Source organism: Paralichthys olivaceus, chromosome 4 (assembly GCF_024713975.1).
Source record: "Paralichthys olivaceus isolate ysfri-2021 chromosome 4, ASM2471397v2, whole genome shotgun sequence".
Taxonomy (NCBI): Eukaryota; Metazoa; Chordata; class Actinopteri; order Pleuronectiformes; family Paralichthyidae; genus Paralichthys; species Paralichthys olivaceus.
In genome coordinates, this window is record NC_091096.1 from 527,501 (window position 1) to 547,500 (window position 20,000).

Consider the following 20,000-nt stretch of genomic DNA (forward strand, 5'->3'; position numbering starts at 1 on the left):
GTACTGTGTAGTACCTGTACTCTCTCCTAGCAGCAGCAGTAGTAGTACAGTGTGTAGTAGTACTGTGTAGTACCTGTACTCTCTCCTAGCAGCAGTGTGTGTAGTACAGTGTGTAGTACCTGTACTCTGTCCTAGCAGCAGTGTGTGTAGTACAGTGTGTAGTAGTACTGTGTAGTACCTGTACTCTCTCCTAGCAGCAGTAGTAGTAGTACAGTGTGTGGTACAGTATGTAGTGTAGTACAGTGTGTAGTAGTACTGTGTAGTACCTGTACTCTGTCCTAGCAGCAGTAGTAGTAGTACAGTGTGTGGTACAGTATGTAGTGTAGTACAGTGTGTAGTAGTACTGTGTAGTACCTGTACTCTCTCCTAGCAGCAGTAGTAGTAGTACTGTGTGTGGTACAGTATGTAGTGTAGTACAGTGTGTAGTAGTACTGTGTAGTACCTGTACTCTCTCCTAGCAGCAGTAGTAGTAGTACAGTGTGTGGTACAGTATGTAGTGTAGTACAGTGTGTAGTAGTACTGTGTAGTACCTGTACTCTGTCCTAGCAGCAGTGTGTGTAATACAATGTGTAGTAGAACTGTGAAGTATATGTACTCTCTCCTAGCAGCAGCAGCAGTAGTACAGTGTGTGGTACAGTAGGTAGTGTAGTACAGTGTGTAGTAGTACTGTGTAGTACCTGTACTCTCTCCTAGCAGCAGCAGTAGTACACAGACCTCCAGCAGCCCCCCTCTGCCTCTCATCTTCTCCCCCGTCTCCTGCTTCCTCTGCCGGGGAGAACTGATGTCACCGGGCGGCCTCACACCCCGGCCTCTTCCTGTCGTATGCAGTACTACTGCAGTAGTTGCGGTAGTACTGGTAGTAGTGGTAGTAGTAGAAGTAGTGGCGGCAGTACTTATCTTCAGGTCGTCTCATGCTCAACACCCAGCGGAGCTGCTCTTCTTCGGGGGAGACATTCCCGTCGCTCCCGCTGATCGACCGGTGAACCACCGTGAACCACAACCCGGAATCGAACGTTTCCCGTTAGTTAGACCAGATGAACGCGTGACGGAGTGTGTGTGTGTGTGTGTGTGTGCGCGCGTGTATGTGTGTGTGCGCGTGTGTCCTCTAATCCCTCCTCCGCCTCAACCATATGACGTCAGCGGAAACGATCCCTGCTTCCCGGCAGGAGTTCAAAGTAAGAGCACGAATCTAAAACCCTGATCATTCAATTCAATTCAATTTTATTTGTATAGCGACAAAACCTAAAGTACATGATTATCTCAAGGCTCTTCACAGAGAAGGTCAGGACCTTAACATCAACATATAAAGACACCAACAGGTGAACCATGAGCAGCACTTTGAGACTGTGGAGGAGAAACTCCTCATTAACACAGAGAAACCTGAGAACCAGTCAGAGAGGAGACATCTGCCTCCACCGGGGGAGGAGAGAGACATGGGGGGAGAGGGGAGAGAGGAGAGGAGAGAGAGGGAGAAGAGGGGAGAGACATGGGGAGGAGAGGAGAGAGACATGGGGAGGAGAGGGGGGGGGGGAGAAGAGGGGAGAGACATGGGGAGGAGAGAGGCATGGGGAGGAGAGGAGAGAGACATGGGGAGGAGAGGAGAGAGAGGGAGAAGAGGGGAGAGAGGAGAGGAGAGAGACATGGGGAGGAGAGGAGAGAGACATGGGGAGGAGAGGGGAGAGAGGGAGAAGAGGGGAGAGACATGGGGAGGAGAGAGGCATGGGGAGGAGAGGAGAGAGACATGGGGAGGAGGGGGGGGGGGAGGAGAGAGAGGGAGAAGAGGGGAGAGACATGGGGAGGAGAGGAGAGAGAGGGAGAAGAGGGGAGAGAGACATGGGGAGGAGAGGAGAGAGACATGGGGAGGAGGGGGGGGGGAGGAGAGAGAGGGAGAAGAGGGGAGAGACATGGGGAGGAGAGGAGAGAGAGGGAGAAGAGGGGAGAGAGACATGGGGAGGAGAGGAGAGAGAGGGAGAAGAGGGGAGAGACATGGGGAGGAGAGAGAGGGACAAGAGGGGAGAGGAGAGGAGAGGGATAGTGGGGAGGGGGAAGTAGGTGAGAGAAAGACCGGGGACACTTGAGCACCATCAGGCGTCAGATCTGACTTGTTAAAATGTGAACAACAGTGTAAAGACTATTAATTATTATTGATGACAGACACATTTGATATCATAATGAATTACTGAGATATTGTAATTAGTAATAGTCAAAGTTGTTGTCCTGAGGTTCAGGGGTCAGAGATTTCTGAGATGAGAGAGAAAAAGAGAGAGAGAGACTATGGGAGGACAAAGTGAAACAGTCATTGACATGTATTAAAATAAATAAATGAATGAATGTGGGGGGGCAGAGAGACAGAGAGAAGTGGAGAGCTGCTCAGTGCATGATGGGAGTTCTCCCTCAGTGCATGATGGGAGTTCCCCCAGCAGTCTAGACCTATAGCAGCTTAACTAAGTGATGGGTCAGGACCTGATCCAGAACGATAGACTTTATCAAAGAGGAACGTTTTAACTTTAACTTTAATGCTGAGATGGTGTCAGGAATTACAGTAATCTAATCTAGAGGTAACGAATGCGTGAACTCGTTTTTGAACTCTGAGAAGCAATGAAATCATTGCTTCTCAGAGTTAGAGGAATAGATGGGTCAGTAGAGCTGTGACTCTCTGTCAGCCTGGCTACAGAGCTGAAGAGGAATATTAAGAGGTTCTGGCATTTCTGAGAGCTTTCTTGTGATTCATCAGGCGATCCTTCCAGGCTCGGTGAAAGTCATGATTATTGGTGGAACACCACTTCCTCTCTAGTTTCCGCGATGTCTGTTTAAGAACGCGTGTTTGAGAATTATACCACAGATCTGATCTCCTCTGATTTACCTTCTTCTTTTTTAGCAGGCGACAGCGTCAAGGATTGTTTTTAATGAAGCTGCTGTTCTATTAACTAAGTTATCAACTAATGTGGGAGTAAAGTTTTGATAACTTTCCTGTATTGTACTGACACATGGCTGAGAGGTCAGTGTAGAGGGAAGCAGTTCTTTAAATTTATTCAGTTTTATCAGATAAACACTATCAGAATTTCTGGAGAAGCTACAGCTGCTTGGCTCGCACCAGCTACCGGGGTCTGGCTCACTACCTCAGCTGAAGATCTACTCTCCATGGTGCAGAGCCACGACTCTAAAAGGCTGATCCTCGCCTCCATCCTGGCAAATAGGTTACATTTAACACACCGTGATCGCTGAAGGAGGCAGAGGAGTAACTGAACATCAAGCAGGAGAGGGAGAAGGGAGAGGGGGGGGGGGGGGGGGGGGGGTGTAAGGAATTGTACAACTGTGAATGTGACTCAAAGTTAGCTTCAGTTAGCTTCAGTTAGCTTCAGTGAGACAGAGAGGAGTTCAACACCGAGCTCAATACACGGACGCCGGAAGTGACACAATATGCTCACCGCAACACGTCAGCACGTCAGCACCTGCCCATGAAGTCCAGAAAGAGAAAGTGATGATTTAAGAAGTAGATTCATGTCAGTGTGATCTCCCAGAGACAAATCATCTCATAGAAGACCCACTAATAAAATACAGACATTTAAAAAGATAATCACTTTATGAAGTGTGAAATGTTCTGACACCCTGCTGCATGTTGACAGTTACAAATACAAAAACACCAAGTTGTATTTTCAAATCTGTTTACTGAAACTTTTTCATATATCAGTATTTACAAGTGCAGTTTACAAAAGACATTATTTTTCTTCTTTTTGACAAAAAAACTCAGATAAGAAATAAAATAGACGGATTTACTTTTGGATAATAGATGATTGATCTTTTTTTTTTTCCCCTCACAAGAAAATGTATGGAGCTTCACACATGCACTGAAAACACCTTTTCAAACAACAGATTTATAAACCGTAAAAACATGAAGCAGGACTTTAACTGCAGACTCACAGAAGGACAAGTTATACTTCTGTCAATGAAACATGTTCATCTAAATGTTATAGAACATATTGTGGTTTTTAATCCAATGGTGCAAAGAATCAGGTGTGGGTGTTAAATTAAATCCCACAGTTTGAATGAAAGTCTCAGAGCTGAACTTACGTTTTCATTTGGAACCAATGACCTCAAAGAAACACTCGAGCCTGAACATGTGACGAGTTGAACAGATTTCCGTGTCTTCTCTACCGTTTCTGACTCAGCTGTTGATACAACCTGATGGTCATGAGCTGAATCTCAGGATCTCCATGTTTGATGTCGATCGCTCTCAGGAAGAAGCCCAGGGCATTTTCCAACTTCCCTTGGCTGTAGCACTCCCGCCCCCTGCTGACCAGGGAGTCGTAGCACTCGGACTCGATGATGTCTTTCGTCCCGTTCGTCGTGGCACCTGCGTCCACCGTGCACTGATCCATTCTCTCAGTGGACGCGAGCTCGGGTTCACTGGCTGACTCCTCGAGGTCGCTGCTCATTTCCTCTCCAGATTTACTGATGACATCAGCTGTCTCAGACTCCTCTTCTTCCTCAGTGTTCAGAGTTTCTCCAGTTGTCTCCTCCAGCTGAAGCTCATGAGATGAATCAACGACATCGTCCTCTTCTGCCTCATCAGAATGCCTCTCTGAACTGTAATCCTCCTCCTCCTCCTCCTCCTCCTCATCATCATCAGCCTGGTCCTGGTTGTCCATGTCTTCTATGATGGACTGGAGAAGCGACCGGCGGGAGGCCACAGATGTGTTTCCTCCGATGCTCTTTCTTGAGTGGAGAGGGGTGGAGCCAGAGGGCGCTGATTTAGGAGTGGAGGCTCCAAGAACCTGGAAGGAGTTTTCAAGTGGTCTCTCATCATCATCTTCATCACTATCATAAATCACTGCGACTCTTTTCTTCCTGGTAGCTACGACAGAATCATTCAGCGACTCTTCTGCTTCATGGCTGTTGTTGAGGCTTTGTCTCAGAGCCTCTTTGTGTTGCCTCTCAGACAGAGATTTATTGACATCAAAACTGCCCTCGATCTGCAGCTGTGACAGCAGCTTCTTCGCAGCCTCCTCTGTCTCCTCCTGACCGTCCTGAACTTCATCCTCTGAGAACATGTCGCTGTCCTCCAGCTGTAAATTGAAGTTTCCTTCAAATGATTCGAGTCCAGCACTGACTCTGGACACCGAGTCGGCTCTGAAGCTTGAATTTGACGCCTGCAGCTCAGACAGTCTTTTGCTCTGGAGAGGAGTGGCGTGACTTAATTCCATCTCAGAGTCGTATTTTACATGTGAACTTCCATTAATCTGTTTATCTTCATCGACTGCTGTAACGTACACGAGGCTGCCCTCTGCTGCTGAAGACGTCACTGATTGGTCCATTGGTTCTTGCGCCGAAGCATCTGCTACTTCACCCGCTGCATCATCCGCCTCCAACATCAACATAGACCCGTCAATCACCTCCTGAGGAGAGGTGTCCTCTCCTGCCAGGCCACGGTCCTGTTTGATAGCCTGGTGTTTGGGAGAATCCAGGTTCTGCTCGTCATCTACGTCTACAACAGATTGTTGCTCTATCAGACTGTCATCTGCAGTTAGATCAATGACTCGGTTACTTGCATTCTGTTCATCATCCTCTTTCCCAGAACCTGATTGGTCACTCTCCACCACAACCAGCGACCTGTTTAAACTGGCATCCTGTTGTGGATAGGACGGACTTGGTCGTGGATTTCTTGGCTTTTTCTCATGGGAGCGCTCTCTGCTGTTGTTGTCAGCCGGTTGTCGCAGCCAGGCTGGTTCTGTGCTCGAAGCCATGCTCTCCGTCAGCTGCATCTGCAACTCTGACTCCGCCTTCATCAGCTCCTGTGCCTTCTGGACCCGCCCCTCAATGTAGTGGTGCTCTTGCTGGTCCTCCAACGCCTCATCATGGTTGACATCGAGGGAAAACATGAGGTCATGGTCGGAGATCCCAAACATCTCCATGGCGTGCAGGTGGGCGATGTGCTCGTCCAGTTCGGGGTCAGTCCGCCGGTGTCTGGAGTGCAGCGCCTGAAGCTGCAGCTGTGTGGATGAGGACCGGGTGTCCGACAGGGTGAAGAGCTCCTTCAGCTCCTGTTTGCTGAAGTACCGAAACGGGTTCTTCTTGTCTCCGGTGTTTTGTCTGATGAGGGAGTCTTTGAAAACCTGCCTTCTGTAGATCTTCTCCTCCACCGTGCCGCAGGTGATCAGCCTGTAGATGACGACGTTCTCAGTCTGGCCGATGCGGTAAGCTCTGTCAACAGCCTGGGCATCTGTCGCTGGGTTCCAGCTGGGATCATAGATCACCACTCTGTTTGCTGCCGTCAAGGTGATCCCAACTCCACCAACCTGGGTGGTCAGGAGGAAGACGGTGTAGCGTTCATCTGTTTGAAACAGACAGATGCGTCTCTCTCTCTCAGCTATCTGTGTTATCGTGCCGTCCAGTCTCAACACTTTGAAGCCTCTGTTTCCCAGGATGCGTTCCAAAATGTCCAGCACCTTCCTGTAATGAGCAAAAACAAGTGTGCGGTGTCCTTCTTGTCTGAGCTGTTCAAGAAGTGCAAACAAAAAAACAAGTTTCCCAGACTCTGATATTAACGTGTCATCAGGAACATTAGCGATGTTATGAGCGTCAGTGTCGTTGTTCTGCTGGTTTTCAGCCGTACTCTCCTCTAAGCCCAGCTTGGCGATGGCTCCGGCAGAGAGAAGTCTTGGGTGGTCGCACAGCTTTTTCAAAATGGTTAATTCAGCGAGAGGCGACCTGGTGGTTAAGAGCAGCTCCTTGATGCTGTCCAGTGAAATGAACTGCTGGTATATGTCCTCCTGCACGGCGCTCAGGTAAGTCCAGACAATCAGGTCATTCTTTCTCATCAGTGTGGGCATGACAGCTCCGGCAGAGTCTTTTGGAGGATTTGGGACTTGGCTCTGATCCTTGTTGTCGGACTGTTCCTCTTTACAAGGATGTGTAGTTTTCATTTTGTGTTTCTGCACCTCTGATTTCGTCCTGCGGAGGAAGTAGGGCCGTATTATGGCCATGAGGTTCTCTGACATCCGAGAGCCAAGAGCCTTTTCTCCTGGGGTGGCGTCCTTCTCTCGGGCACGGGTGATGGGGTTTTCATATTCGGTTTTGAATGTTTTAGCTGTGCCGAGGAGAGTTCCGTGACAAGCAAAGTCAAAGAGCGCCCACATTTCTCTCAAGTTATTTTGAACCGGAGTTCCTGTGAGAAGAACCCGGTTCTTTGATGGAATGGCTGAGGCACTTTTGGCTGTTTTGGTGGTCGATGTTTTAATCTTGTGTGCCTCGTCCAGGATCATGTAGTCCCATGTGAACTCTTTGCCGTGGTATGACGACAGTTGCTGCCAGTTGTTCATGAGCATCGTGTATGTGGTGATGATGACGCCACCTCTCCTCTGAACTTTCTCCAGGTTCCTGGTCCGCTCTCCTTTGCTGGTACCATGAAACTCCTTCACCCTCATGCCGGGAGTCCATTTGGCAAACTCCTTGGTCCAGTTTGTGATGAGCGAAGTTGGCATGACCAGCAGTGTGTGTTTGGCTAGCTCGTTATCATACATTCCAGAAAGGAACGATATCACCTGGATGGTTTTACCGAGTCCCATGTCGTCCGCCAATATCCCCCCTTTGCGACCATCTCTGTAGAGACAGTACAAGAAGGCCACTCCGTTCCTCTGGTAGTCATAAAGTTTGTCATGTAGTTCTTTAAAAAGCATCAAACCGCTGTTGTTGACATTAACAAACTCTTCGTCTTCCTCCTCAGAGTTGTTCTCAGAAAGAAGTTCTTCAATTTTCTTTATTCTCCGTTCAAGTTTTTCACTCTGGTGAAGGTTGTGAGCAAGTTTGAAGAACTCCAGCGCTTTGTGCAGGTTCCCTTGTCTGGCAACATCTTTACCATCCTGAATGAATCTGGAAGAAAGAAACATCATCAAGACTGTATAGACGATCTGCCACTGTGTCTAAGGACAATTACTAACTGACGCCTTCTGCTAGAACATACATATGATCTAAACATTCATATATAACATATCATGTGTGAGTAAGCCTTCATCTGACCTTTCTTGTGGAGACAGAACTGTTGCCTGAACAAACACTGTCTAAATTACCTGTGATAAGCCTCCATCTTGTCGTCTGGATCCATGGACAAAGACCTGCAAAGACAAAGTCAGGGTCAGAAACACTGAAGTGCAGTGAAGTATTTGTTTTTAACACGTGTTTCAGTCTGAAATGCAGCGTAAAATGGAAACAGATGAAGTTTCATGTGTAACATTGTTTCGGTAAATACGTTAGAGCTTCGATGACTCGTCACTTTGAGGAGAGACAAACATTATTATTAATAATGAGGAGGAGGATAATAACATGTGTCAGCTCTCCCTCTGCTCCTCTTTTCATTCATCACTTCATCATTGTGTGTGATGTCATATTATAAAGGTGTGTGTGTGTGTGTGTGTGTAGAACACTGTGTGTGTGTGTATATGTAGAACACTGTGTGTGTGTGTAGATCACTGTGTGTGTGTGTGTGTGTGTGTGTGTCTGTATATGTAGAACACTGTGTGTGTGTAGAACACCGTGTGTGTGTGTGTGTGTGTGTGTGTGTGTAGAACAGCTTGATTCTCTGTGTTGTCAGTGTAAAGTTAAATCTAAGTCGATATAAAGTAGATTTATCAGATTCAGTAGATTTAACAGATTCAGTAGATTTAACAGATTCAGTAGATTTAATTCAGTAGATTTATCAGATTCAGTAGATTTATCAGATTCAGTAGATTTAATTCAGTAGATTTATCAGATTCAGTAGATTTATCAGATTCAGTAGATTTAACAGATTCAGTAGATTTAACAGATTCAGTAGATTTAATTCAGTAGATTTATCAGATTCAGTAGATTTATCAGATTCAGTAGATTTAACAGATTCAGTAGATTTAATTCAGTAGATTTATCAGATTCAGTAGATTTAATTCAGTAGATTTATCAGATTCAGTAGATTTATCAGATTCAGTAGATTTAATTCAGTAGATTTATCAGATTCAGTAGATTTAATTCAGTAGATTTATCAGATTCAGTAGATTTAACAGATTCAGTAGATTTAATTCAGTAGATTTATCAGATTCAGTAGATTTATCAGATTCAGTAGATTTATCAGATTCAGTAGATTTAACAGATTCAGTAGATTTATCAGATTCAGTAGATTTAACAGATTCAGTAGATTTATCAGATTCAGTAGATTTATCAGATTCAGTAGATTTAACAGATTCAGTAGATTTAATTCAGTAGATTTATCAGATTCAGTAGATTTATCAGATTCAGTAGATTTATCAGATTCAGTAGATTTAACAGATTCAGTAGATTTATCAGATTCAGTAGATTTATCAGATTCAGTAGATTTCAGCTTCGGCTCTGTTTCGCTAGCAGAGATGTGGCTAACCTCTCCGCAGTGTTAACCGGTGGGACGTTAGCACTGAAGCTAACAAACAGCCGCAGATCACACGAACATGAACGTTACTCACTTCTCCAGTTTCTCTGAAACCTCCGTGACTCCACCGTCCTGGTGACAAACCTCCATCCCGAACATGTGACTCTCTCCCCGGACACAAACACACGCAGGAGCCGCTGGAGACGTTTGTGTTGGTGTGTTTGAACCCGCTGCTCGTCCCCCGCCAATTCTCTACAGCCTATCACAGAGGACGCTGGAGTGACGCTGTGACGACGTTGTCCAATCGGAGATACAGATGAGGGCAATAGGCGGGACCGGTAGCGACGAACAGCCAATGAGAAGCGTCGGTTTGGGAAACAGGAAACTGTGCTTCGATTGGAACTGGTGCGTTTAATGTCACCTTTTTTTTAGGGAATTTCCAAAATGTTCGTTTTAAAATTTTCCAGAATCTTCTGAGATTTACTGAAAAATCTAAGAATCGAAAAGATTATAAGTTTAAAAGTGATTTAAAAAAACAACACGTGATTCCACTGAAATAAATAAACAAGCAACATCAGTAAAACTCAAAGGAACATCATTATAATGCAGCATCAGGCTGGATTTTTATGAATCAGATGTTTCTCTCAGATGTTTCTCTCCGATATGTATTATGAATTGTTCTCTGTCCTGCAGAGAAGAAATATCTGGTTTCTTGTTTTTTGAGTAGTTACAATTTGTGCACGATAGTTTTGTGGTTATTTAGAATGAGCCAATAAAGAAACACACATTAATAGAAAATCCCCAGGTTGTAAAAACAGAGAAATGTTGATCAGCTGATCAGTGTTGATAAAGAGACAGGAAACAGGAAGCAGCTTCATCCTCGACTTCTATTCACCCGATCACTCTGCATAAAGAAGGAGGCTGTGACTTCGCAGAGGCTTTTATTGTGAAAAGTCATCTTTAAGGCTCAGGTACAGAGAGAAAAACGTTTTTTCCATAAAATGATAAATCAAAGACTTAAGGACTCGAAGTGAAGTTCTGCTTCAGTTTCTCCATTTTTAGTTAATGACATAAATTAAAAGTTACATGAACACAGAGTAAAATGTCAAAGAACGTGTTTTAAAATGTTAACAGAGTTTCAGATAAGAAGATATAAGCTGTGGACACACTGTCCAGGTGTTTCATATTCTTGATCAATCAGAATAACGGTGTCGCCTCCAGAGCTTTGACTTGAGCTGCAAAAAGCACAACTCTCTTCTTCACCTCAGCGCTGAGCTTGTCCTGTGAAGCTCCAGGGTTCTGACGGACGAACTCTGAGATGCTGAGGATACACTCTCTCTGAGGACACAAACACACAGAATGAGCCCCACAAAGTGTGGACACACTACAGTGCAGCTGTCACTGTGATGAAACACATCAGCACCTTGTAGGCGTCCACTTTGTCCTGACCGGTGATCCGGTTCAGCAGCTCTCTGCCGACCTGGACGCCGGTCACTGCGGCCAGAATCCTCCGGTCCTCCACGGTGTCAGAGGTCAGCCAGCGCAGCAGCGCCATCTGCAGGAGAGAACAGGACATTTAACATGTTGAGCATCTTACAAACTTCACAGTGGAGTTTGTTCTCAGGTTTGATTTTAAACGACAAACCCATCAAAGATGTGAATAAACATTTTACACTTTAGGTCTCAGCACAAGTTCAAACTGTGACACGACAAGAGTCTGTGTTTCTGCACATGAAGAAGAAATCTCTGCGACATTAAACATGCTACAGACACACGTGTTCAGAAACCTCCTTTATACAGTCACAGCAACAATAAAGACAATAACTCCAATGATGTTGTTTCAGCCTGTTTCAGCTTTTCTGCTTCTTCTTGTTCGAGCCTTAATTTAAAAGTAAAAACCTTTTCTCTGGTTTTATATCATCAATGTTTTCAGATTGTTGTTATATTATTAACTGTTTTTTCTTTGTCTAGAAATATTAGAAAACAACTAATTGAATAAAGATAAAAATGGTATAAAAGTCTGTTTGTATTTTAAGACATTTATTCCATCAGCAGAAATTAAATTCATCTTCATTCATGACACAGAAAAACGATGAAGATTCATTTCCTGCTGATAATCGATGAATGAATCGTTGACAGAAGTTTTAGTTTCAGAACAGAGTGAAGGAGATTCTTCAATTACAGCTTTAAATGATTTGACTTCATCTCTCGTGTCATCGTTCTTACCTGCTGAAGTAACTGAGCGTTCGTCATTTCTGGACCGGACATGACTGAAAAACACGCGAAGTAACGAATCAAACCAGGAAAACCAGGAAAGTCTGAACTCTGCGGGAGATGAAGAACAAACTGCAGCTGAAGATTTGATCTTCGACCTGAAGCTAAAACCTGCGACTCTCACTTCCTGTTTACGACTCTTCTTCTTCTTCTGCCCCGAGACTCTGCTGCTGCTGCCCCCAGCGGTCACAGCAGGAACAACCACGTGTTTTTTAATGTTTGACATAAAGAAATATTGAATAAATTGACAAACCTTTTACATTGTCTATATGTTGTGATTGTTTTCAAGCGAACGTGTATTTCTTGGTTGTGTAATTTTGTTCATGAAAAAAAACAACATAATATTTAAACTCCTAATTTGCAAAGTAACTAAATCTGTTGGTAAGAAACATTTTATTTCCTTGAGACGTGGTAGAACATACATCTCATACAGTCGCCTCATGAATCCACATTTAAATTCACGAGACAGACACAGATGTGAACAGAGCCTCCTTGGTTGAGGTAAAGGTACTCAGGCAGTTTTTTAGTACATGTACCTCAGATAAGTAGGTAATACTGAGTAATACTTGAGTTACTTGAGTAAATAAAGATTCAATTTGTTTTTATTTTTTATCACTTTCTTATTTACAACATTGACCCCCTGACCCAGCCCCCCCCACACGGAGTCACTTAATGTTTCCAAGTTCTACATTTATCACATCGACTGTCCTTCACACTGAGCTCTCGAGTTCCTGCTGTACTTGAACGCAGCGTGTTAGTGAGGTATCTGTTGGTGTCTGAGGTCACATGACGTGGTCGCAGGTTGGAGGTCAGAGGTCAGCTTTGGTCGTGGGGTTTGGAGAAGGAGCCCAGCTGTTTGGTGTTGACATCCTTCAGCTGCTCCAGCTGCCTTTGTCCTCGTCGGTACAGATACTCGATGTGCATCACATCCGTCTTCTTGATGCGGGCGTTCTCCCTGAACTCGTCTCGGATACGTGGGACGAAGCCCGGTTTGTCCCGCCCGGCCCTGAGGAAGTGACGGTACAGAGCCAGGACCTGCTTCTGCAGTTAACTGTGACGTGCCATCGTTGAGTTGAGAGGAACACCAGCAGCTGCAGTTCCTCTGATGACCACTAGTTCAAGTCTGACTGAAGGGATGAGGCTGTCGGCGACCACTGAGCGCCACCTGGTGTCAGGTTAGAGATGACAGACCCTGAACACAGCACGACCCTCAGAGCTGGAGGAGCTCTGATTGGCTGAGAACTTGATCAGAGGCGTTCAGGTGTTGATGAAAAAAAAAAACAGTTTGAATACTTTAACATCAGTGAAGCAGCAGGAAGTGAAGTTGAGGACGTCAGGAAATCGTTGTTTGATCAATTCTGTCAGAATGTGATGATTTTAAACACTGCAGAAAAAAGAATGAAACAAATGTGAACGTGAGAATCTGAAGTTTTACGTAACATTCAGTTTGTTAATTAACGTAACAAAAACATTTCTTATTTCTACGATGGATCAATCGAGTGATTTAATAATTGTCTGATTAATTAACGATTCAACACTAATGATGAGAACTGAAACAATCATTTGATTGATGATTATAATGATAAGAGCTGATAAAAGAAGAGAGAGACTTAAAGGTTCAGTGTGTAGAATTTAGTGACATCTAGTGGTGAAGTGTCATGTTGCAGCTGAACACCCCTCCCCTCCCCCTCTCCTTCCAAACATGAAGAAGAACCTGTGATAGCTTCAGTTGTCATAAAAACTCAAAAGGTTTTAGTTTGTTCAGTCTGGACTAATGTAAAAAACATGGCGGCCTCCATAGAGAGGGTCCCCTCCATGTAAATATAAAGTATTTCAATATAAAGTATTTAAATATAAAGTATTTCAATATAAAGGATTTAAATATAAAGGATTTAAATATGAAGTATTTAAATATAAAGGGTCTTTTCTGGGGTAAAGAAAACTACAATTCATATAATTTAGATGAACTAGTGAAAACATCCTAATTATTCTACATTAGATTTCTGAATAGATCCTCTCACCTGAATCTGGAGCTTTAGTTACAGATGATGAGTTTGAAGTTTAGAATCTTGTTTAATTCAAACATCACAAATCTTCAGTCCAGCTTCACTCACCTGTTTGACCGGAAGAGCCGACGATTCACGGTTCAACGGTTTTTTTACGGTTCATCTGATCGTTGATCATCGTTGAAAATCACCGGAACCAGAAAGTGTCTGTAAAGACCAGGGTTAGCTCCTGTTAGCTCCGGTTAGCTCCTGTTAGCTCCTGCTAGCTCCTGTTAGCATCATCAGTGTGACCTTACTCCACGTTACAACACCACCGAGCTACAGGACTACAGAACACGTGACTTCCGACACGACGTTTCACAATAAAATACAAGTAGGAGAGGCCGACAGTAAATCACAGACTGTTTATAAAGAATTCAGATCCACGTGAAGGGAAAGTACAGAAAAATAAAAATACTCAATTACAAGGGCCAGTTCTGCAGGAAGGAATTAATTCCGGAAACATAAAGAGTAAAAGCAGATAATTAATGTAAATGAATTAGGGTTAGTATTGTATTTTGTGCTGGGAGCAGATAAACTACTGAACATAATACAGAATAAAAGTTAATCTTTTTTTTTACTTTAACTTACTTACACTTTATTGATACTTATTTAATGTTTTCTTCAGTGAATAAACCTCGATATAATTTAACTACCAGCACAAAATACAATAATGTATAGTCATCGACGCTCTTGTCTTGAAAGTCATGAAGCGGATGTGAGAGTCAACTTCCTGTTTAGATGACGGAGTTGGATGGGAAAGCGGAAGCAGCTGCAGCACAATCAGCTGATGAGCGGAAACCAACTCTGTTGTAGACGTCACGAAGGTTCGTATTGTTATTCACGTCATGTTTTCATCACGTGTTTGATTTAAGTCGTTTCCGGTTGAGACGTTTTTTGGAAAACGGTTTTTTTTCATTTCCTGCTGACGTCACTCACTTCAGCTCATTAACTTGTGAGCCGCTCTGACCGGAAGTGATACGGTGCACTTACAAAAATAAAATAGGGTAGTGACATCACTGGCCCAGGTTCTGACTCCAGTCCTGATCCTGGTTCTGACCTCGGTTCAGTTTGTGGTTCTGACTCTGGTGGACTTCCTGTGTGTGTGTAGAAATGGAGGTGACAGAGGAGGGGCGTCGGCAGGTGGAGGAGCAGGTGGAGCAGCTGTTGGCCGGTCAGGGGTCAGAGGTCAGCTGCTGTGACGTTGGTCTGGACCAGAGCAAACCTGCGACTCTGAGGAAGAACGTCACCTACATCGTCTGTGGCGTCATCTTCAACGACAAGGTGAGCAACGCCCCGCCCCCCAACACGTCTGTACACACACTCTGAGTTCACTGTGTGTGTGTGTGTGTGTGTGTGTGTGTGTGTGTGTGTGTGTGTGTCTCCATCAGTGTGAGGTGCTGATGGTGCAGGAGGCGAAGCAGGACTGTTACAAACTGTGGTACCTTCCTGCAGGGAGGGTGGAGGTGGGGGAGAGCCTGGAGGAGGCACTGAGGAGGGAGGTGTGACAACACACACACGTATACACACACACACACACACACACATATATATACACACACACACACACACACACACACACACACACACATCTGTGTTGAAGCTGTTTGTCTGCAGGTGAAGGAGGAGGCGGGGTTTGATTGTGAGCCAATCACGTTGCTGCTGATCCAGGAGCAGGGACCTCAGTGGATCCGCTTCATCTTCCTCGCCAGAGTCACAGGTCAGAGGTCACATGTTCACACACAGACACACACTCGACATTACGACAGAAATCAACACGATGGTTAAAAGATAGATTCTGAGTCAATGACGTCACGGACCAGTCGACTCCAGGAGAATAGAAACATGGCGGCAGATGAAAACATCATCACATGTGGACAATGGGAAGACGGCGTTCGGAGCTGTGACTCTTCTTCTGCAGTGGTGTAACAGCACCTGACTGGAGAAACAGCGCCACCTACTCTTTGTTTCCATGAACCAGTTCCTCACATTCACAGAACATCAGAAAATTCTCATTTTTTTCTGATATTCTGAAAATTCAGTTAAAAATGTTTGATTTGGACGAAACTCATTGAAACATCAGTTTTGTTTTGTTGGTTTGAAGAAAACAAAACGTTTGAATGCGTCACTTTTTCATTTCTGAACTATTTTATATTAACGTCAGTTCATCTCAGAGACAATGAAAATGTTCTCCGTGTGTCAGGTGGAAACATCAAGAGTCTGTCAGCAGCAGATCAGGAGTCTCTTCAGGCGTTCTGGTGGGACAGACAGTCCGTCCTGCCTCTGAGAGGACGAGACATCCTCCGTCTCATCGACTGCGGACTGAAGTACGACCACGTTAAAGCTGCCTTCTTTGTGCTGCGTTGAGTCGTAGTCGTGGACACAGGCTGACCCGGGCTGCTGTGCTGCTTTCAGGTACCATCAGGATCCCTGGCATCCGGTCACGTTACCTGTGGACCTGAGCTGCCGTCACGTGCTGCAGAGACTCGTCCTCGTCTTCACCAACTCTGACGAGCAGATCTGGATCCTTCTCATTAAAGGTACCAAACTCTTCTGACTCTTCATTGTCTGATAAAAACCTGTTTCACTGACCCGCTGCTGAAAAGACAAGTTCTGAGTCAGTGTCAGCTGTCAATCAGGACGTCTCCGCCTGCTTTTATATCATAAATAACTGATTCAAACCAAACTGATGAGAAACACTTGAACAAACATCAGAGAGAGAAGAACGAGCTGACGTTCGACAGAAACATCTTCGACGAAACATTTATTTTAACGTCTAATTAGATTTTTAGTTTGGTTCATGTCCCATCTGCTAACATGGAGGAGGTTTATGAGTTATACTGCAGCCAGACACCAGGTGGAGATGGAGGGATCATTTCAGATTTTTAATCATAATTAACATCTAACAAGTTTCTTTCATGTAATTTCTCCAGGTGGAACCAAACATTTGATCATTTTACTTCATATTAAATGTGAAAGATATCGACATTAGAAATGATCCGTATTAATACCAGGATTGATTTTAAACATGTGTTCAGCTCTTTTCACTTCTTCAGAACAGAGTTTTCATTTTGACAAATATTTAAATTCAGCTCCCCTCCCCCCACCTGTCTGCCCCGCAGCTCCAGGGCTCCACCTCCCGACAGCAGCGGCGGTGAAGACCCATGCGGTGACCTGGGCGGCCAACATGGTGGTGCAGGAGGCCATGCCGTCTGCGTACTATGACCACGACGTCAACACGCTGGGCGTCTTCAGCCTGCAGCACAATGGCCGGCAGCATGGAAAGACGGACGGGGTTTGCCTCAACACGCTGGTGGCACTGGTGCCCGACCGCGTCCAACGCAACGAGGACGGAGAGAAGGTGGAGTATACGCCCACGGGGCAACCTCCACCTGTAGAAAACCCTCGGTACGTGTGGTTGGAAGTCCGGAAACCAACACTGAGAGAGAAACTGCTGGAAAAGACCAAAAACACCTCCATCCTACCTCTGCACAGCCTGTACTGACCACAGGGGGCAGCAGTGCTAAGTCTTCCCTTTGTGATTTAACAAGAAGACTCTTATTGTGAAAAGAACACTCTTACTGTTGGCCTTCAGAAAGCTTTTGTTCTGAAAGAAAACAATGTCTAATTTTATCGAGTAATTCAGCTGCAACATGACCCTTCACCACTAGAGGTCACTATATTCTACACACTGAGCCTTTAAACGTGAATAAGGTAATAAAAAGTTTGATTTAATAATTCAAATTCAAACGTTATGAAACAACGAAAAACCTGAGAAGTTGATGGATCTCCATTCACCAGATCACCACGGCGACGTGATGCTCAGAAACAGGACGATGTCGTACAGCAGGGATCCAGGTTTCAAGTTGTATAAACAGGAAACGTGATGAATCAATATGAACTCACTGCTTCGTCATCCGTCCGCAACTGAAGAGACGACGACGGAAATCTGGAGGAACTTTCAAGACAAAACGAATGAGCTCATTAGCTTCTGTTGGATAGCCGCTAACGTTAGCATTCCACCACTTCTTAGCATCATTAAGTTACACAATGGGAAAGACTTTTAAACTCTGAATATCTACAAACATCTTGGACACGTTTATTAAAACCTGAAAATAAAGTTTACTACAATCAAGCTAGCTAAATACTAACTCCAATGCTAAAGTGTTTGATACAAACTGTTGATGTAAACTGTGCGAACGTTCCAGTGAAATAACGTCACTTAACAAAAACAAGTGAGAAGTCACGACAGCGTTAGTCACGTTAATGCTGCTAACCTGATTATGTCCCGTCCGTTGGACCTCAGTGTGTCCACAGTGGAGGACAAATGATATTTCTGACCTTAAAGTTTAAAAACAAACATGAAGCTGATCAAGGAACTCATTTGCCAAAAAAGAAACTTTATTCGTCTTTAAACTGGAGGACAGAGACAATCATGTTCCCGTGCGTTGGCTCATGTCTGCTCCGTCTCCTCCGTCTTCACCTTCTTCACGTAGCTGTCGTTGAGGAGCTTCAGGTTTTTGTTTCGGTTTTCCAGACGGACGAGCCACTCGCCCCTCAGCCTGAAACACAGGAAGTTATAAACGGAAACTTTTGATATATGATCGTCACAGAAATAACAGATTTAATTTGAAATGAAACAGAGTGAAATGTTGAAACATGAAATAATAATGTGAAGAACAAACGAGGAGAAAACGTAGATAAGCAACAGAGGCTCCACCTTCCAGTCCCAACATATCCCATGATTCATTGCGTTTCTAAGGTAGAATTTATTTCTCAATGTTTGTACTGAACCGACCAATTAGCAAAGACGTTTTTCATCTGTAGCTCTGTTGCTAGGCGACGACTGTAAAGGGATGATGCAATAAGAAAATGGGACCGTCACATTTCATGAGCAGCCGATGAAGGATGTAAACAAAGATGGCAACAGGACATCTCCACATAAGTGAAGCCAAATCATCTGGATCGCCCCCTGGTGGCACAAACAGAGGAAGCGGTGACACGTCATGAATCTTTATACAGTCGCTGATCATCTTTGTATATAGTTGCTGATCTCTATTATTTGTATAAATATACACACACACACACACATATATATAGATATATCATATATTCATATATAGACTGGAACAAAAACGTTTGTGTTAAATCTGCTTCATCCATCTGATTAACGGCTGCAACAGGTGAAACTTCCACAGATGACATCACGTCTAGTTTCCTGTCGGCTCCGTGTGAACATGTCAGTGTCATGTGACCTCTGTGGCTTTTTATATTGAACGTAAACGTGTTGAAGTCTTAAATGGTCAAATATCTGCGGTCGCAGCTTCTGATCCTCTGGGATTAATGAACGTATAATATCTCAACCCGTCATCTGAAGGTGACCGTCGTGTAGTCGCTGGCACCCTGTGTGTGTGTGTGTGTGTGTGTGTGTGTGTGTGTGTGTGTGTGTGTGTGTGTGTGTGTGTGTGTGTGTGCTGCAGTAATGTAATATTCAGTGTTTAATGTGCAGCTTGTGGACTTTGAGTCAGCAGCAGATCTGGTATCTTGCTGACAGCTGCAGTGTTATCACTGTCACATCAGCATTTCCCTCCACTGCTTAATTTCACCATCAAATCTAACATCAGAGTGTGTGTGTGTGTGTGTGTGTGTGTGTGTGTGTGTGTGTGTGTGTGTGTGTGTGTGTGTGTGTGTGTGAGAGAGTGTGAAAGACACAACACACTCTGTATGTGAGTAAATGGATGTGTGTGTGTAACCTAACGCTCACTGTCAGCTGTCCTCACTGTGTCTTCATCACCTTCCTGTCGAGTTTTCTGGATTATTCCATTTGTTCTCTCAGCTGCTGATAATCCTCATGACCTCACACACTCACTCACACACACACACACAGAGACTCACACACACACAGACTCACACAAACACACACACACAGACACTCACACACACAGCTCAGTCTATTTCAGTTTTTGTCTGCAGGTGTGAGGAAACATAGAGTCTAAATAAAGATGGACAACATGACGACTCCTACAAGTGAAGCCAGAGTGTCTGGATCGCCCCCTGGTGGCTGACTGCAGTATAGGTCATAATGCTTTCCCTTTAACCCTAAACCTCACAGAGCTCAGTCAAACATCGGAAAAACACGAGAACACTTCAACCTTAAACAACAAAACTGCATCCCAGCAACATCTGGTGACAACATCTGTCCTCAGGTTCATGTCTGATCATTGAAGCATCTGTCAGTGATCACCTGATCACACAGCTCAGATTTAACATGTTCCACACACCGGAGTCTGTGGTTATCAGGTTAACTCCAG

General features: G+C 44.5%; 5 protein-coding genes across 9 annotated transcripts in view; 1 reads left to right on the forward strand and 4 right to left on the reverse strand.

Annotated features, from left to right (window-relative positions):
• adam9a (ADAM metallopeptidase domain 9a) overlaps positions 1–1,132 on the reverse strand; it is an 18,201-nt gene extending 17,069 nt beyond the window's left edge. For both annotated transcript variants that reach the window (XM_069522878.1, XM_069522877.1), the window contains exon 1: positions 678–1,132. In XM_069522878.1, the coding sequence (XP_069378979.1) occupies positions 678–741 (64 nt within the window). In that variant the 5' untranslated portion in view covers positions 742–1,132. The remainder of the gene's footprint in view (positions 1–677) is intronic.
• Positions 1,133–3,648: 2,516 nt separating this feature from the next.
• On the reverse strand, positions 3,649–9,631 carry ercc6l (excision repair cross-complementation group 6-like). Its single transcript, XM_069522879.1, has 3 exons — positions 9,465–9,631; positions 8,067–8,111; positions 3,649–7,869 (listed from the first exon to the last, which is right to left on the reverse strand). Exons 1-3 carry the CDS (start codon positions 9,527–9,529, stop codon positions 4,152–4,154), a joined length of 3,828 nt encoding a protein of 1,275 aa, XP_069378980.1. The 5' UTR covers positions 9,530–9,631; the 3' UTR covers positions 3,649–4,151.
• A 2,597-nt stretch (positions 9,632–12,228) lies between these two features.
• Positions 12,229–12,724, reverse strand: sdhaf1 (succinate dehydrogenase complex assembly factor 1). The gene is given in 1 exon segment (XM_020111420.2): positions 12,229–12,724. A coding segment is annotated over 1 exon segment (249 nt). The 5' UTR covers positions 12,710–12,724; the 3' UTR covers positions 12,229–12,460.
• A 1,652-nt stretch (positions 12,725–14,376) lies between these two features.
• Positions 14,377–17,824, forward strand: nudt18 (nudix (nucleoside diphosphate linked moiety X)-type motif 18). Of its 3 annotated transcripts, XR_011240793.1 has the most exons (8): positions 14,377–14,516; positions 14,801–14,973; positions 15,081–15,191; positions 15,307–15,409; positions 15,893–16,016; positions 16,105–16,229; positions 16,812–17,403; positions 17,491–17,824. XR_011240793.1 is itself a non-coding variant. In XM_020111418.2 (7 exons), the coding sequence occupies exons 1-7, from the start codon at positions 14,444–14,446 to the stop codon at positions 17,192–17,194; spliced, it is 1,092 nt and encodes a 363-aa protein (XP_019966977.1). In that variant the 5' UTR covers positions 14,377–14,443; the 3' UTR covers positions 17,195–17,824. The 3 variants fall into 3 exon arrangements, 2 of the variants coding, with proteins under 2 accessions (XP_019966977.1, XP_019966978.1); XM_020111418.2 differs by having other exon boundaries at positions 16,812–17,824; XM_020111419.2 differs by lacking the exon at positions 15,081–15,191 and having other exon boundaries at positions 16,812–17,824.
• A 245-nt stretch (positions 17,825–18,069) lies between these two features.
• The window catches only part of LOC138407371 (protein FAM240C), an 8,416-nt gene continuing 6,485 nt past the window's right edge, over positions 18,070–20,000 (reverse strand). For both annotated transcript variants that reach the window (XM_069522881.1, XM_069522882.1), the window contains exon 3: positions 18,070–18,251. In XM_069522881.1, coding sequence (XP_069378982.1) covers positions 18,143–18,251 — 109 coding nt within the window. In that variant the 3' untranslated portion in view covers positions 18,070–18,142. The remainder of the gene's footprint in view (positions 18,252–20,000) is intronic.